At 56.7% G+C, this 18,281-nt stretch overlaps 2 protein-coding genes across 2 annotated transcripts in view; one reads left to right on the top strand and one right to left on the bottom strand.

Moving 5' to 3' along the window:
- Window positions 1–7,785: 7,785 nt before the first annotated feature.
- Window positions 7,786–9,681, top strand: LOC137308469 (spidroin-2-like). Its single transcript, XM_067977162.1, has one exon. It carries the CDS (start codon window positions 7,786–7,788, stop codon window positions 9,679–9,681), a length of 1,896 nt encoding a protein of 631 aa, XP_067833263.1.
- Window positions 9,074–18,281, bottom strand: part of mea1 (male-enhanced antigen 1) — a 37,834-nt gene continuing 28,626 nt past the window's right edge. The window contains exon 3 of the mRNA XM_067977155.1: window positions 9,074–10,223. Coding sequence (XP_067833256.1) covers window positions 10,063–10,223 — 161 coding nt within the window. The 3' untranslated portion in view covers window positions 9,074–10,062. The remainder of the gene's footprint in view (window positions 10,224–18,281) is intronic.

Here is an 18,281-nt window from a genome sequence, read left to right on the forward strand (position 1 = left end):
CCCTCTTGTCCTTCTGTCTGTTCAGTTTGATCCTTTTGCCTCTTGTCCTTCTCTGTTCAGTTTGAACCTGTTCCCTCTTGTCCTTCTCTGTTCAGTTTGAACCTGTTCCCTCCTGTCCTTCTCTGTTCAGTTGGAACCTGTTCCCTCTTGTCCTTCTCTGTTCAGTTTGAACCTGTTCCCTCTTGTCCTTCTCTCTGTTCAATTTGATCCTGTTTCCTCTTGTCCTCTCTGTTCAGTTTGAACCTGTTCCCTCTTGTCCTCTCTCTTCAGTTTGAACCTGTTCCCTCTTCTCCTTCTCCCCGTTCAGTTTGAACCTGTTTCCTCTTGTCCTTCTCTCTTTTCAGTTTGAACCTGTTCCCTCTTGTCCTTCTCTCTCTTCAGTTTGAACCTGTTCCCTCTTGTCCTTTTCTGTCTTCAGTTTAAACCTGTTCCCTCTTGTCCTTCTCTCTGTTCAGTTTGAACCTGTTCCCTCTTGTCCTTCTCGGTTCAGTTTGAACCTGTTCCCTCTTGTCCTTCTCTCTGTTCAGCTTGAACCTGTTCCCTCTTGTCCTACTCTCTCCTCAGTTGGAACCTGTTCCCTCTTGTCCTTCTCTGTTCAGTTTGAACCTGTTCCCTCTTGTCCTTCTCTCTCCTCAGTTGGAACCTGTTCCCTCTTGTCCTTCTCTGTTCAGTTGGAACCTATTCCCTCTTGTCCTTCTCGGTTCAGTTTGAACCTGTTCCCTCTTGTCCTTCTCTGTTCAGTTTGAACCAGTTCCCTCTTGTCCTTCTCGGTTCAGTTTGAACCTGTTCCCTCTCTTCTGTTTGAACCTGTTCCATCTTCTCCATTTCTCTGTTCAGTTTGATCCTGTTCCCTCGTGTCCTTCTCTCTGTTCAGTTTGAACCTGTTCCCTCTTGTCCTTCTCTCTCTGTTCAGTTTGAACCTGTTCCCTCTTGTCCTTCTCTCTCTTCAGTTTGAACCTGTTCCCTCTTGTCCTTCTCTCTCTGTTCAGTTTGAACCTGTTCCCTCTTGTCCTTCTCTCTCTGTTCAGTTTGAACCTGTTCCCTCTTGTCCTTCTCTCTCTTCAGTTTGAACCTGTTCCCTCTTGTGCTTTTCTCTGTTCAGTTTGAACCTGTTCCCTCTTGTCCTTCTCTCTCCTCAGTTTGAACCTGTTCCCTCTTGTCCTTCTCTTGGTTCAGTTTGAACCTGTTCCCTGGTCTGCTTCACTCTCTTCGATTTGAACTTGTTCCCTCTTCTCCTGTTCTCTGTTCATGTGAACCTGTTTCCTCCCGTCCTCTCTATTCAGTTTAAACCTGTTCCCTCTTCTTCTTTCTGTTCAGTTTGAACCTGTTCCCTCTTCTTGTTCTTTCTGTTCAGTTTGAACCTGTTCCCTCTTGTCCTTCTCTCTGTTCAGTTTGAACCTGTTCCCTCTTGTCCTTCTCTCTGTTCAGTTTGAACCTGTTTCCTCTTGTCCTTCTCTCTGTTCAGTTTGAACCTGTTCCCTCTTGTCCTTCTCTCTGTTCAGTTTGAACCTGTTCCCTCTTGTCCTTCTCTCTGTTCAGTTTGAACCTGTTCCCTCTTGTCCTTCTCTCTGTTCAGTTTGAACCTGTTCCCTCTTGTCCTTCTCTCTGTTCAGTTTGAACCTGTTCCCTCTTGTCCTCTCTCTGTTCAGTTTGAACCTGTTCCCTCTTGTCCTTCTCTCTGTTCAGTTTGAACCTGTTCCCTCTTGTTCTTTTCTCTGTTCAGTTTGAACCTGTTCCCTCTTGTCCTTCTCTCTCTTCATTTTGAACCTGTTTCCTCTTGTCCTTCTCTCTGTTCAGTTTGAACCTGTTCCCTCTTGTTCTTTTCTCTGTTCAGTTTGAACCTGTTCCCTCTTGTCCTTCTCTCTGTTCAGTTTGAACCTGTTCCCTCTTGTTCTTTTCTCTGTTCAGTTTGAACCTGTTCCCTCTTGTCCTTCTCTCTCTTCAGTTTGAACCTGTTCCCTCTTGTCCTTCTCTCTGTTCAGTTTGAACCTGTTCCCTCTTGTCCTTTTCTCTGTTCAGTTTGAACCTGTTCCCTCTTGTCCTTCTCTCTGTTCAGTTTGAACCTGTTCCCTCTTGTCCTTCTCTCTGTTCAGTTTGAACCTGTTCCCTCTTGTCCTTCTCTCTGTTCAGTTTGAACCTGTTTCCTCTTGTCCTTCTCTCTGTTCAGTTTGAACCTGTTCCCTCTTGTCCTTCTCTCTGTTCAGTTGGAACCTGTTCCCTCTTGTCCTTCTCTCTGTTCAGTTTGAACCTGTTCCCTCTTGTCCTTCTCTCTGTTCAGTTTGAACCTGTTCCCTCTTGTCCTTTTCTCTGTTCAGTTGGAACCTGTTCCCTCTTGTCCTTCTCTCTGTTCAGTTTGAACCTGTTCCCTCTTGTCCTTCTCTCTGTTCAGTTTGAACCTGTTCCCTCTTGTCCTTCTCTCTGTTCAGTTGGAACCTGTTCCCTCTTGTCCTTCTCTCTGTTCAGTTTGAACCTGTTCCCTCTTGTCCTTCTCTCTGTTCAGTTTGAACCTGTTCCCTCTTGTCCTTTTCTCTGTTCAGTTGGAACCTGTTCCCTCTTGTCCTTCTCTCTGTTCAGTTTGAACCTGTTCCCTCTTGTCCTTCTCTCTCCTCAGTTTGAACCTGTTCCCTCTTGTCCTTCTCTCTCTTCATTTTGAACCTGTTCACTGTTGTCATAGAATCATAGAAAATCTACGCCACTGGAGCAGGCCATTGAGCCCATTGTGTCCGCGCCGGCTGAGAAATGAGCCTCCCTGGCTAATCCCACTTTCCCGCATTTGGTCCATAGCCCTGCAGGTTACAGCTCCTCAGGTGCACATCCAGGTATTTTTTTAAATGAGTTGAGGGTTTCTGCCTCTACCACCCTCCCAGGTGGTGTGTTCGAGACCCCCACCACCGTCTGGGTGAAAAAAAAATTCCTCTTTTCCGCTCCAATCCTTCTACCAATCACTTTAAATCTATACTTCCTGGTTTTTGACCCCTCCGGTAAGGGAAATAGGTCCTTCCTATCCATTCTATCTCGGCCCCTCATAATTTTGTGCACCTCAGTCAAATCACCCCTCAGCCTCCTCTGTTCCAAGGAAAACAACCCCAGCCTATCCAATCTGTCACCATAGCTAAAATTCTCCAATCCTGGCAACCTCTGTCCCCTCTCCAGTGCAATTCCATCCTTCCTGTAATGTGGTGACCAGAACTGTGCCCAGTGCTCAAGCTGTGGCCTAACCAGTGTTTTATACAGTTCCAGCATAACATCCCTGCTTTTATATTCTATGCCTCTGCTAATAAAGGAAAGTATTCCATATGCCGCCTTAACCATCTGTCCTGCTACCTTCATGGATCTGTGGTCATGCACTCCAAGGTCCCTCTCTTCCTCGACACCTCTCAGTATCCTCCCATTTATTGTGTATTCCCCTGCCTTGTTTGCTCTCCTGCAGTCTCCAGCTTTCCTCCTCACTATCAACCGCATGCCCTATCTTTGTGTCATCCACTAATTTCTTAATCGTGCCCCCTACGTTTAAGTCCAAATCATTAATGTACACCACAAAAAGCAAAGGACCTTGTGCCGAGCCCTGCGGCACCCAACTAGAAACAGCCTTCCAGTCGCAAAAACACCCATCGACCATTACTCTTTGCTTCCTGCCACCGAGCCGATTTTGGATCCAATTTGCCACATTCCCTTGGATCCCATGGGGCTTGTACTTTTTCGACCAATCTGCCATGTGGGACCTTGTCAAAAGCCTTGCTAAAATCCATGCATCAATTGTGCTACCCTCATCGATCCTCCTTGTCACCTCCTTGAAAAATTCAATCAAGTTAGTCAGACACGACCTTCCCTTAACAAATCCGTGCTGACTGTCCTTGATTACTCCGTGCCTTTCTAAGTGACAGTTTATCCTGTCCCTCAGAATTGATTCCAATAATTTGCCCACCACCGAGGTCAGGCTGATTGGCCTGTATTTACTCGGTCTATCCTTCGCTCCCTTTATAAACAATGGTACAACATTAACAGTCCTCCAATCCTCTGGTACCACGCCTGTAGCCAGGGAGGATTGGAAAATGGTGGTTAAAGTCTCCGCTATTTCCTCCCTGGCTTCTCTTAACAGCCTGGGATACATTTCATCCGGCCCTGGTGATGTATCCACTTTCAAAGATGCTAATCCCCTTAATACTTCCTCTCTCACTATGTTTATCCCATCCAATATTTCACACTCCTCCTCCTTAACTTCAATCCCTGCAAAATCCCTCTCTTTTGTGAAGACAGATGCAAAGTATTCATTAAGAACCGTACCCACATCTTCCGCCTCCACACATAGTTTACCTTTTTGGTCTCTAATAGGCCCTACTCTTTCCTTAGTTGTCCTCTTGCTCTTAATATATTTATAAAACATCTTTGGGTTTTCTTTGATTGTGCCTGCTAATATTTTTTCATGCCCTCTCTTTGCTTTCCTAATTTCTTTTTTAACTTCACCCCTCCACTTTGTATACTCCTCTAAGCTTTCCGTAGTATTGGTTTCCCGGTGTCTATCACAGGCTTTCTTTTTCTGCCTTATCTTGCCCTGAATGCTTCTTGACATCCAGGGGGCTCTAGATTTGGCAGCCCCTCCCTTTTTCTTTGTGGGAACATGTTTACTCTGAACCCCTTGAATCACCCCCTTGAATGTCTCCCACTGCTCTGACACTGATTTACCTTCAAGTGCTGTTTCCAGTTTACTTCTGATAAATCACTTCAGTGTAATAAAATTGGCCTGTTCCCTCCTGTGGCTGCAGGGTGACCAAGGCTGGGAGCCGAATATCCAAGGGTATTCGATATTTAGGAACGACAGGCAAAAAGGAAAAGGAGGTGGGGTGGCATTGTTAGTAAAGGATGAAATCAGAGCAATAGTGAGAAAGGATATTGGCTCAGAAACTCAAGATGAAGAATCAGTCTGGGTGGAGTTAGGAAGCACCAAGGGGCAGAAAACACTGGTGGGAGTTGTCTTACGGCCTCCAAACAGTAGTGGTAATGTCGGCGATGGGATCAAACAGGAAATTAGAGATACATGTAACAAATGCACTACAGTAATCACGGGTGACTTTAATCTACATATAGACTGGCCAAACCAAATTAGCAATAATACTGTGGAGGATGAATTCCTGGAGTGTACACAAGATGGTTTTTTAGACCAGTACGTTGAGCCAACCAGGGAACAGGCTATCCTAGATTGGGTATTGTGCAATGAGAAGGGGTTAATTAATAATGTTGATGCAGGGTCCTTTAGGGAAGAGTGACCATAACATGATAAGAATTCTTCATTCAGATGGACAGTGAAGTCGTCCAATCTAAAACTAGGGTCCTAAATCTAAACAAAGGAAACTACGAAGGTATGAGGAGTGAGTTGGCTATGATAGATTGGGAGGCTTCATTAAAAGGCATGACGGTAGATAGGCAATGGCCAACATTTAAGGAACAAATGCATGAATTGCAACAATTATACATTCCTTTCTGGTGCAAAAACACAAAAGGAAATGTGGCCCAACCATGGCTGACAAAAGAAATGAAGGATAGTATTAGATCCAAAGAGGAGTCATTTCAAGTTGCCAGAAAAAGTAGCAAGCCTGAGAATTGGGAGCAGTTTAGAATTCAGCAAAAAAGGACCAAGAGATTGATTGAGGGGAAAAAATAGAGAATGAGAGTAAACTTGCAAGGAACATAAAAGTGGACTGTAAAAGCTTCTACAAGTATGTAAAAAGAGAAAGATTAGTGAAGACAAATGTAGGTCCCTTACAGTCAAACAAGAGAATTTATAATGGGGAACAAGGAAATGGCAGAGCAATTAAACAAATACTTTGGTTCTGTCTTCACAGAAGAGGACACAAATAACTTCCCAAAAATGCTAGGGAACCAAGGGACTAGTGAGAAGGAGGAATTAAAGGAAATTAGTATTAGTAAAACGTTGGCAATATTCACTCACTAAATGGTTCTGCAATTCAAATGGTGGGAATGGAACACCAGCCGTCTCTTTGGTCTGGGACCTGGTTTTATTTTTTTTTGGAGAGGTCTTTAACTATTGCCTGGAGAGGTGCCAGTTAGCTTAGTTTGACCTGTGGAGTACATTCAAATAAGGCAGAGTCCATTTTCTGCCACTGGAGAACTGGTTCTGCAGCTGATTGAGGCCATCCACTGAGGGAGAACCAATACTAAGTAATAAAATTATGAATTATTGATGCCTACTCTAGTGACTTTTATAAATGGACAAAACTGAAAGATCTGTTCTCTACATATAAAAATAAACTCATGATGTTACAAGTGATTCCAGTGGGATGGGAAGAGTTTAAAGTTTGTTTGTGCTGGATTCCAGTGCAGTTATTTACTGACTGCCCTGAGTTGTGTTATTTTATTCTCTTGGCCAAGCCCTTCATATGAAGCACCTTGTGGCGATGGAATGGGAGTGACAATATCTCTTGCTGGTTGACTAGGGAGTAACCACCCTCGAGACTAAAGCCTGGGGGATGCAGGGGCTGGAATATAAATTTGTAAAACTGTTCAGCGGGTGGCCCCAGGCCCTGCAGTGACATTTGATTCCACCCTATTTGGGGGGGGGAGGGGGGCAGAGGGGTTCTAGCAAATGAAATGGCTCTAATTTTCTGACTGACACTATTAAGCTGCTTACAGTTAATATTTGTACATATGTTGTACTTTATTTTAGGTAGAGCATTACATAGTATCAAAATGTCATATTTTGTACAGATGTTCACGTATGTACAGAACAAAAATAAATTGGGTCTCAAAGAACAATGGTTTTGTGTTTGTGATGTTTTTTGTAACTATAAATGCAGCCAGGTGGCATTGTTAGTTGGTTTCGGGGGAGTTACCGCTAATGGCCAGAAGCCAGAATTTAAATCCCAGCCATACCCCCAACATCCCAAAAAGGAAATGCTGATCTCACTCAAATCAACAGGAGAGGAAAGTGGCTGGGGGGGGGGGGGGGGGAAGGGGGAGGAAGTCAAAAGCAATGGGGGGGGGGGGGCATGATGGAAAGAGGAAGAGTGGGTGAGGAATTAGGAGGGAGAGGGCAAGTCGCAGCGAGCAAATGGAAATAGCGAGCAAATAAGATAGGGGTTTGGAGTTTGAATCCTCCGCTGTTGGAATCAGCCCCGCAGGTTTCCTCCCCAGTCTTGCTCTCATTCGCTGGCAGATAGGGTGCTAACCTTGGCTTCCGCACTCTCGGGTTTGTGAGAGAGAAATTGGAAGTGTAGCCAGGTTTGGTGCTGGGGGCTGGTCCCTCACTGACAACCTGTGTCGGGAGCAGGCACTTGGGGCCGGACACCCATAGAATCTGGGAATGGGTGAAAAGAAAGGGGAAAGGCTTTTTTTTTTAAAATGAGTGTCACCATGTACATGGTGATGGACAGAATTCACCAAATGCAGTCATTCTGAATGTGGTTTTAATGTTTCTTTGTCTTTAAACTGGCTAAATGCAGACAAGGACAAGTTTGGCACAAACAAGAAATCACAACTCATTAAACAGGCTGTCATCACAACCATTCAGCGCCATGGTCAAGGGCGGGGGATTAAACACGGTGTTAGTCTTAAAGTTCAGAATTTAAAGCTCCCTCCACACTGTCCCATCAAACACTCCCAGGGCAGGTACAGCGAAAACACCCAGGGTACAGGGGCCTCCTCCACTTGGTTAGATCCAAGCTACTCTTCCAATTCATTGCAACTTGTTAATTTTGAGGTTTCTTCATTATCAGAGGGCACGGTGCGGGCAAAGAAAATAGCCACCTTCTGTGGTATGATCAGAACCGGATGTGTGTACGCCGGGGAACGTCCGGCGGCGGGGGGCCCACGCCGGGGAACGTCCGGGGGACGGGGGCCCACGCCGGGGGACGCCCGGGGGACGGGGGCCCACGCCGGGGGACGCCCGGGGGACGGGGGCCCACGCCGGGGGACGCCCGGGGGACGGGGGCCCACGCCGGGGAACGCCCGGGGGACGGGGGCCCACGCCGGGGAACGCCCGGGGGACGGGGGCCCACGCCGGGGAACGCCCGGGGGACGGGGGCCCACGACGGGGGCCCACGCCGGGGAACGCCCGGGGGACGGGGGCCCACGCCGGGGAACGCCCGGGGGACGGGGGCCCACGCCGGGGAACGCCCGGGGGACGGGGGCCCACGCCGGGGAACGCCCGGGGGACGGGGGCCCACGCCGGGGAACGCCCGGGGGACGGGGGCCCACGCCGGGGAACGCCCGGGGGACGGGGGCCCACGCCGGGGAACGCCCGGGGGACGGGGGCCCACGCCGGGGAACGCCCGGGGGACGGGGGCCCACGCCGGGGAACGCCCGGGGGACGGGGGCCCACGCCGGGGAACGCCCGGGGGACGGGGGCCCACGCCGGGGAACGCCCGGGGGACGGGGGCCCACGCCGGGGAACGCCCGGGGGACGGGGGCCCACGCCGGGGAACGCCCGGGGGACGGGGGCCCACGCCGGGGAACGCCCGGGGGACGGGGGCCCACGCCGGGGAACGCCCGGGGGACGGGGGCCCACGCCGGGGAACGCCCGGGGGACGGGGGCCCACGCCGGGGAACGCCCGGGGGACGGGGGCCCACGCCGGGGAACGCCCGGGGGACGGGGGCCCACGCCGGGGAACGCCCGGGGGACGGGGGCCCACGCCGGGGAACGCCCGGGGGACGGGGGCCCACGCCGGGGAACGCCCGGGGGACGGGGGCCCACGCCGGGGAACGCCCGGGGGACGGGGGCCCACGCCGGGGAACGCCCGGGGGACGGGGGCCCACGCCGGGGAACGCCCGGGGGACGGGGGCCCACGCCGGGGAACGCCCGGGGGACGGGGGCCCACGCCGGGGAACGCCCGGGGGACGGGGGCCCACGCCGGGGAACGCCCGGGGGACGGGGGCCCACGCCGGGGAACGCCCGGGGGACGGGGGCCCACGCCGGGGAACGCCCGGGGGACGGGGGCCCACGCCGGGGAACGCCCGGGGGCCCACGCCGGGGAACGCCCGGGGGCCCACGCCGGGGAACGCCCGGGGGACGGGGGCCCACGCCGGGGAACGCCCGGGGGGCGGGGGCCCACGCCGGGGAACGCCGGGGGGGCGGGGGCCCACGCCGGGGAACGTCCGGCGGCGGGGGGCCCACGCCGGGGAACGTCCGGCGGCGGGGGGCCCACGCCGGGGAACGTCCGGCGGCGGGGGGCCCACGCCGGGGAACGTCCGGCGGCGGGGGGCCCACGCCGGGGAACGTCCGGCGGCGGGGGGCCCACGCCGGGGAACGTCCGGCGGCGGGGGGCCCACGCCGGGGAACGTCCGGCGGCGGGGGGCCCACGCCGGGGAACGTCCGGCGGCGGGGGGCCCACGCCGGGGAACGTCCGGCGGCGGGGGGCCCACGCCGGGGAACGTCCGGCGGCGGGGGGCCCACGCCGGGGAACGTCCGGCGGCGGGGGGCCCACGCCGGGGAACGTCCGGCGGCGGGGGGCCCACGCCGGGGAACGTCCGGCGGCGGGGGGACGGGGGCCCACGCCGGGGAACGTCCAGGAGCTCCGACCTGTGCGGAGAGCTTCGATCTCACCTCAGCCGGAGGTGAAGAGGCTGCTGAACTGGGACAGTGGTGAGAAATCAGAGGTCGAGAGTGACCAGACCTCTCAGGATTGGGGGCGGGGAGGGGGTCAGTGTACCCGTCTGCCCTCCAGTTGAGGAACGAACAGGGAAGGGATTGACTGGCAACAAGTGAACCATCTGAACATTTCCGGCCAAGACCTGCTACAAACACCTGGACCGGCTTGAGGGGAACCTGGAAAGGGGCTGTATCCCCACCGAGGGGGGGCCATTCACAGGGAACTGGGGTTCGTTGTGGTTGTGAGAGGGGGGAAGGGGTGAGAAGATTCTCACTCTGGGGAGGGGCGGGGGTGGAGGGATGCTCACCCTGGGGGGGGAGGGACTCTCTCCCTGAGGGGTGGGGAGCGGGGCGGAGATTCTCACCCTGGGGAGGGGGGGGGGGGGGGCGGTGGGGAGATTCTCACCCTGGGAGGGGGGGATGGGATGGATGGGGGGAGATTCTGCTGACTGGAGCGGTGATTATTCCTGACCCACTTGTCCCACCGCTGACTGCCTGGTTTCGATTGTCCGTTGGACGACAGTCTGCCACTGCTCATCAGAGATCTGTCGGGCCCAGGACGGGACCCCAAGGCTGGGAATCTTGATGGCAGCCATGGTCCTCTTCACCAACTCCACATGTTCTACAAGAAAAAGGTACAAGGATTGTAGGAGGAACGGATACTCAGGACAAGAGATGTTTACACGGCCGGGAGCCCAGACCCTCTGATTACCTGGGTCCATTCCCCTCTCATTACCAGGGTCCATTCCCCTCTCTCTCCCATTACCTGGGTCCATCTCTCTCTCTCTCTCTCATTACCTGGGTCCATTCCCCCCTCTCTCTCTCCCATTACCTGGGTCCACTCCCCTCCCTCTCTCTCCCATTACCTGGATCCCTCTCCCTCTCTCTCCCATTACCTGGGTCCCTCTCCCTCTCTCTCCCATTACCTGGGTCCCTCTCCCTCTCTCTCCCATTACCTGGGTCCCTCTCCCTCTCTCTCCCATTACCTGGGTCCCTCTCCCTCTCTCTCCCATTACCTGGGTCCCTCTCCCTCTCTCTCCCATTACCTGGGTCCCTCTCCCTCTCTCTCCCATTACCTGGGTCCCTCTCCCTCTCTCTCCCATTACCTGGGTCCCTCTCCCTTCCTCTCCCATTACCTGGGTCCCTCTCCCTTCCTCTCCCATTACCTGGGTCCCTCTCCCTCTCTCTCCCATTATCTGGGTCCCTCTCCCATTACCTGGGTCCGTCTCTCTCTTTCTCTCTTTACCTGGGTCCCTCTCCCTCTCCCTCTGATTACCTGGGTCCATCCCCCTCTCTTTCTCTCTCTCTCTCATTACCTGGGTCCCTCTCTCTCTCTCCTTACCTGGGTCCCTCTCCCACCCTCTCTCTCTCTCCCATTACCTGGGTCCCTCTCCCATTACCTGGGTCCGTCTCTCTCTCTCTTCACCTGGGTCCCTCTCCCTCTCTCTCTGATTACTTTTTTTTTATTCGTTCACGGGATGTGGGCGTCGCTGGCAAGGCCGGCATTTATTGCCCATCCCTAATTGCCCTTGAGAAGGTGGTGGTGAGCCGCCTTCTTGAACCGCTGCAGTCTGTGTGGTGAAGGTTCTCCCACAGTGCTGTTAGGAAGGGAGTTCCAGGATTTTGACCCAGCGACGGTGAAGCAACGGCGATATATTTCCAAGTCGGGATGGTGTGTGACTTGGAGGGGAACGTGCAGGTGGTGTTGTTCCCATGCGCCTGCTGCCCTTGTCCTTCTAGGTGGTAGAGGTCGTGGGTTTGGGAGGTGCTGTCGAAGAAGCCTTGGAGAGTTGCTGCAGTGCATCCTGTGGATGGTACACACTGCAGCCACAGTGCGCCGGTGGTGAAGGGAGTGAATGTTTAGGGTGGTGGATGGGGTGCCAATCAAGCGGGCTGCTTTATCTTGGATGGTGTCGAGCTTCTTGAGTGTTGTTGTAGCTGCACTCATCCAGGTAAGTGGAGAGTATTCCATCACACTCCTGACTTGTGCCTTGTAGATGGTGGAAAGGCTTTGGGGAGTCAGGAGGTGAGTCACTCGCCGCAGAATACCCAGCCTCTGACCTGCTCTCGTAGCCACAGTATTTACATGGCTGGTCCAGTTAAGTTTCTGGTCAATGGTGACCCCCAGGATGTTGATGGTGGGGGATTCGGCGATGGTAATGCCGTTGAATGTCAAGGGGAGGTGGTTAGACTCTCTCTTGTTGGAGATGGTCATTGCCTGGCACTTATCTGGCGCGAATGTTACTTGCCACTTATCAGCCCAAGCCTGGATGTTGTCCAGGTCTTGCTGCATGCGGGCACGGACTGCTTCTTTATCTGAGGGGTTGCGAATGGAACTGAACACTGTGCAGTCATCAGCGAACATCCCCATTTCTGACCTTATGATGGAGGGAAGGTCATTGATGAAGCAGCTGAAGATGGTTGGGCCAAGGACACTGCCCTGAGGAACTCCTGCAGCAATGCCCTGGGGCTGAGATGCTTGGCCTCCAACAACCACTACCATCTTCCTTTGTGCTAGGTATGACTCCAGCCACTGGAGAGTTTTCCCCCTGATTCCCATTGACTTCAATTTTACTAGGGCTCCTTGGTGCCACACTCTGTCAAATGCTGCCTTGATGTCAAGGGCAGTCACTCTCACCTCACCTCTGGAATTCAGCTCTTTTGTCCATGTTTGGACCAAGGCTGTAATGAGGTCTGGAGCAGAGTGGTCCTGGCGGAACCCAAACTCAGCATCGGTGAGCAGGTTATTGGTGAGTAAGTGCCGCTTGATAACACTGTCGATGACACCTTCCATCACTTTGCTGATGATTGAGAGTGGATTGATGGGGCGGTAATTGGCCGGATTGGATTTGTCCTGCTTTTTGTGGACAGGACATACCTGGGCAATTTTCCACATTGTCGGGTGGATGCCAGTGTTGTAGCTGTACTGGAACAGCTTGGCTGGAGGCGCAGCTAGTTCTGGAGCACAAGTCTTCAGCACTACAGCTGGGATGTTGTCGGGGCCCATAGCCTTTGCTGTATCCAGTGCACTCAGCCGTTTCTTGATATCACGTGGAGTGAATCGAATTGGCCGAAGACTGGCTTCCGTGATGGTGGGGATATCGGGAGTAGGCTGAGATGGATTATCCACTCGGCACTTCTGGCTGAAGATGGTTGCAAACGCTTCAGCCTTGTCTTTTGCACTCACGTGCTGGACTCCGCCATCATTGAGAATGGGGATGTTTGCAGAGCCTCCTCCTCCCGTTAGTTGTTTAATTGTCCACCACCATTCACGACTGGATGTGGCAGGACTGCAGAGCTTTGATCTGATCCGTTGGTTGTGGAATCGCTTAGCTCTGTCTATAGCATGTTGCTTCCGCTGTTTAGCATGCATGTCGTACTGAGTTGTAGCTTCACCAGGTTGGCACCTCATTTTTAGGTACGCCTGGTGCTGCTCCTGGCACGCTCTTCTGCACTCCTCATTGAACCAGGGTTGATCCCCTGGCTTGTTGGTAATGGTAGAGTGAGGAATATGCCGGGCCATGAGGTTACAGATTGTGCTGGAATACAATTCTGCTGCTGCTGATGGCCCACAGCGCCTCATGGATGCCCAGTTTTGAGCTGCTAGATCTGTTCTGAATCTATCCCATTTAGCACGGTGGTAGTGCCACACAACACGTTGGATGGTGTCCTCAGTGCGAAGACGGGATTTCATCTCCACGAGGACTGTGCGGTGGTCACTCCTACCAATACTGTCATGGACAGATGCATTTGCGACAGGTAGATTGGTGAGGACGAGGTCAAGTAAGTTTTTCCCTCGTGTTGGTTCGCTCACCACCTGCCGCAGGCCCAGTCTAGCAGCTTTGTCCTTCAGGACTCGGCCAGCTCGGTCAGTAGTGGTGCTACCGAGCCACTCTTGGTGATGGACATTGAAGTCCCCCACCCAGAGTACATTCTGTGCCCTTGCTACCCTGAGTGCTTCCTCCAAGTGGTGCTCAACATGGAGGAGGACTGATTCATCAGCTGAGGGAGGGCGGTAGGTGGTAATCAGAAGGAGGTTTCCTTGCCCATGTTTGACCTGATGCCATGAGATTTCATGGGGTCCAGAGTCAATGTTGAGGACTCCCAGGGCCACTCCCTCCTGACTGTATATCACTGTACCGCCACCTCTGGTGGGTCTGTCCTGCCGGTGGGACAGGACATACCCAGGGATGGTGATGGAAGAGTCTGGGACGTTGGCTGAAAGATATGATTCTGTGAGTGTGGCTATGTCAGGCTGTTGCTTGACTAGTCTGTGGGACAGCTCTCCCAATTTTGGCACAAGTCCCCAGATGTTAGTAAGGAGGACCTTGCAGGGTCGACTGGGCTTGGTGTTTTGCCGTTGTCGTGTCTGGTGCCGAGTGGTCCGATGCCGGGTGGTCCGTCCGGTTTTATTCTTCTTATGACTTTTCGTAGTGAGATTTTACAACTGAGTGGCTTGTTAGGCCATTTCAGAGGGCAATTCAGAATCAACCACATTGCTGTGGGTCTGGAGTCACATATCGGCCAGACCGGGTAAGGACGGCAGGTTTCCTTCCCTAAAGGACATTAGTGAACCAGATGGGTTTTTACGACAATCCGGTAGTTTCATGGCCATCATTACTGATACTGGTATTTTAATTCCAGATTTTTATTTAATTAATTGAATTTAATTAATTAATTGAATTTAAATTTGCCAGCTGCCGTGGCGGGATTTGAACTCATGACTCTGGATTTTAGTCCAGGCCTCTGGATTACTAGCCCAGTAACATAACCACTATGCTACCGGACCTGGGTCCATCCCCCTCTCTCTCTCTCTCTCCTTACCTGGGTCTCTCTCTCTCTCCTTACCTGGGTCTCTCTCTCTCTCCTTACCTGGGTCTATCTCTCTCTCTCTCTCTCTCCCCTTGCCTGGGTCTCTGGGTCTCTCTCTCTCTCTCTCCCCTTGCCTGGGTCTCTGGGTCCCTCTCTCTCTCCTTGCCTGGGTCTCTGGGTCCCTCTCTCTCTCCCTCCCCGCCTGGGTCCCTCTCTCTCCCTCCCCGCCTGGGTCCCTCTCTCTCCCTCCCCGCCTGGGTCCCTCTCTCTCCCTCCCCGCCTGGGTCCCTCTCTCTCCCTCCCCGCCTGGGTCCCTCTCTCTCCCTCCCCGCCTGGGTCCCTCTCTCTCCCTCCCCGCCTGGGTCCCTCTCTCTCCCTCCCCGCCTGGGTCCCTCTCTCTCCCTCCCCGCCTGGGTCCCTCTCTCTCCCTCCCCGCCTGGGTCCCTCTCTCTCCCTCCCCGCCTGGGTCCCTCTCTCTCCCTCCCCGCCTGGGTCCCTCTCTCTCCCTCCCCGCCTGGGTCCCTCTCTCTCCCTCCCCGCCTGGGTCCCTCTCTCTCCCTCCCCGCCTGGGTCCCTCTCTCTCCCTCCCCGCCTGGGTCCCTCTCTCTCCCTCCCCGCCTGGGTCCCTCTCTCTCCCTCCCCGCCTGGGTCCCTCTCTCTCCCTCCCCGCCTGGGTCCCTCTCTCTCCCTCCCCGCCTGGGTCCCTCTCTCTCCCTCCCCGCCTGGGTCCCTCTCTCTCCCTCCCCGCCTGGGTCCCTCTCTCTCCCTCCCCGCCTGGGTCCCTCTCTCTCCCTCCCCGCCTGGGTCCCTCTCTCTCCCTCCCCGCCTGGGTCCCCTCTCTCTCCTCCCCGCCTGGGTCCCCCTCTCTCCCTCCCCGCCTGGGTCCCCCTCTCTCCCTCCCCGCCTGGGTCCCCCTCTCTCCCTCCCCGCCTGGGTCCCCCTCTCTCCCTCCCCGCCTGGGTCCCCCTCTCTCCCTCCCCGCCTGGGTCCCCCTCTCTCCCTCCCCGCCTGGGTCCCCCTCTCTCCCTCCCCGCCTGGGTCCCCCTCTCTCCCTCCCCGCCTGGGTCCCCCTCTCTCCCTCCCCGCCTGGGTCCCCCTCTCTCCCTCCCCGCCTGGGTCCCCCTCTCTCCCTCCCCGCCTGGGTCCCCCTCTCTCCCTCCCCGCCTGGGTCCCCCTCTCTCCCTCCCCGCCTGGGTCCCCCTCTCTCCCTCCCCGCCTGGGTCCCCCTCTCTCCCTCCCCACCTGGGTCCCCCTCTCTCCCTCCCCACCTGGGTCCCCCTCTCTCCCTCCCCACCTGGGTCCCCCTCTCTCCCTCCCCACCTGGGTCCCCCTCTCTCCCTCCCCACCTGGGTCCCCCTCTCTCCCTCCCCACCTGGGTCCCCCTCTCTCCCTCCCCACCTGGGTCCCCCTCTCTCCCTCCCCACCTGGGTCCCCCTCTCTCCCTCCCCACCTGGGTCCCCCTCTCTCCCTCCCCACCTGGGTCCCCCTCTCTCCCTCCCCACCTGGGTCCCCCTCTCTCCCTCCCCACCTGGGTCCCCCTCTCTCCCTCCCCACCTGGGTCCCCCTCTCTCCCTCCCCACCTGGGTCCCCCTCTCTCCCTCCCCACCTGGGTCCCCCTCTCTCCCTCCCCACCTGGGTCCCCCTCTCTCCCTCCCCACCTGGGTCCCCCTCTCTCCCTCCCCACCTGGGTCCCCCTCTCTCCCTCCCCACCTGGGTCCCCCTCTCTCCCTCCCCACCTGGGTCCCCCTCTCTCCCTCCCCACCTGGGTCCCCCTCTCTCCCTCCCCACCTGGGTCCCCCTCTCTCCCTCCCCACCTGGGTCCCCCTCTCTCCCTCTCCACCTGGGTCCCCCTCTCTCTCCCTCTCCACCTGGGTCCCCCCTCTCTCCCTCTCCACCTGGGTCCCCCTCTCTCCCTCTCCACCTGGGTCCCCCTCTCTCCCTCTCCACCTGGGTCCCCCTCTCTCCCTCTCCACCTGGGTCCCCCTCTCTCCCTCTCCACCTGGGTCCCCCTCTCTCCCTCTCCACCTGGGTCCCCCTCTCTCCCTCTCCACCTGGGTCCCCCTCTCTCCCTCTCCACCTGGGTCCCCCTCTCTCCCTCTCCACCTGGGTCCCCCTCTCTCCCTCTCCACCTGGGTCCCCCTCTCTCCCTCTCCACCTGGGTCCCCCTCTCTCCCTCTCCACCTGGGTCCCCCTCTCTCCCTCTCCACCTGGGTCCCCCTCTCTCCCTCTCCACCTGGGTCCCCCCTCTCTCCCTCTCCACCTGGGTCCCCCTCTCTCCCTCTCCACCTGGGTCCCCCTCTCTCCCTCTCCACCTGGGTCCCCCTCTCTCCCTCTCCACCTGGGTCCCCCTCTCTCCCTCTCCACCTGGGTCCCCCTCTCTCCCTCTCCACCTGGGTCCCCCTCTCTCCCTCTCCACCTGGGTCCCCCTCTCTCCCTCTCCACCTGGGTCCCCCTCTCTCCCTCTCCACCTGGGTCCCCCTCTCTCCCTCTCCACCTGGGTCCCCCTCTCTCCCTCTCCACCTGGGTCCCCCCTCTCTCCCTCTCCACCTGGGTCCCCCTCTCTCCCTCTCCACCTGGGTCCCCCTCTCTCCCTCTCCACCTGGGTCCCCCTCTCTCCCTCTCCACCTGGGTCCCCCTCTCTCCTCTCCACCTGGGTCCCCCTCTCTCCCTCTCCACCTGGGTCCCCCTCTCTCCCTCTCCACCTGGGTCCCCCTCTCTCCCTCTCCACCTGGGTCCCCCTCTCTCCGCTCTCCACCTGGGTCCCCCTCTCTCCCCTCTCCACCTGGGTCCCCCTCTCTCCCTCTCCACCTGGGTCCCCCCTCTCTCCTCTCCACCTGGGTCCCCCTCTCTCCCTCTCCACCTGGTCCCCCTCTCTCCTCTCCACCTGGGTCCCCCTCTCTCCTCTCCACCTGGGTCCCCCTCTCCCTCTCCCTGTCCCCCTCTCCCTCCACCTGGGTCCCCCTCTCTAGGTCCCCCTCTCTCCCTCTCCACCTGGGTCCCCCTCTCTCCCTCTCCACCTGGGTCCCCTCTCTCCCTCTCCACCTGGGTCCCCCTCTCTCCCTCTCCACCTGGGTCCCCCTCTCTCCCTCTCCACCTGGGTCCCCCTCTCTCCCTCTCCACCTGGGTCCCCCTCTCTCCCTCTCCACCTGGGTCCCCCTCTCTCCCTCTCCACCTGGGTCCCCCTCTCTCCCTCTCCACCTGGGTCCCCCTCTCTCCCTCTCCACCTGGGTCCCCCTCTCTCCCTCTCCACCTGGGTCCCCCTCTCTCCCTCTCCACCTGGGTCCCCCTCTCTCCCTCTCCACCTGGGTCCCCCTCTCTCCCTCTCCACCTGGGTCCCCCTCTCTCCCTCTCCACCTGGGTCCCCCTCTCTCCCTCTCCACCTGGGTCCCCCTCTCTCCCTCTCCACCTGGGTCCCCCTCTCTCCCTCTCCACCTGGGTCCCCCTCTCTCCCTCTCCACCTGGGTCCCCCTCTCTCCCTCTCCACCTGGGTCCCCCTCTCTCCCTCTCCACCTGGGTCCCCCTCTCTCCCTCTCCACCTGGGTCCCCCTCTCTCCCTCTCCACCTGGGTCCCCCTCTCTCCCTCTCCACCTGGGTCCCCCTCTCTCCCTCTCCACCTGGGTCCCCCTCTCTCCCTCTCCACCTGGGTCCCCCTCTCTCCCTCTCCACCTGGGTCCCCCTCTCTCCCTCTCCACCTGGGTCCCCCTCTCTCCCTCTCCACCTGGGTCCCCCTCTCTCCCTCTCCACCTGGGTCCCCCTCTCTCCCTCTCCACCTGGGTCCCCCTCTCTCCCTCTCCACCTGGGTCCCCCTCTCTCCCTCTCCACCTGGGTCCCCCTCTCTCCCTCTCCACCTGGGTCCCCCTCTCTCCCT

This window comes from Heptranchias perlo, unplaced genomic scaffold (assembly GCF_035084215.1).
Source record: "Heptranchias perlo isolate sHepPer1 unplaced genomic scaffold, sHepPer1.hap1 HAP1_SCAFFOLD_131, whole genome shotgun sequence".
In the NCBI taxonomy this organism is placed as follows: Eukaryota; Metazoa; Chordata; class Chondrichthyes; order Hexanchiformes; family Hexanchidae; genus Heptranchias; species Heptranchias perlo.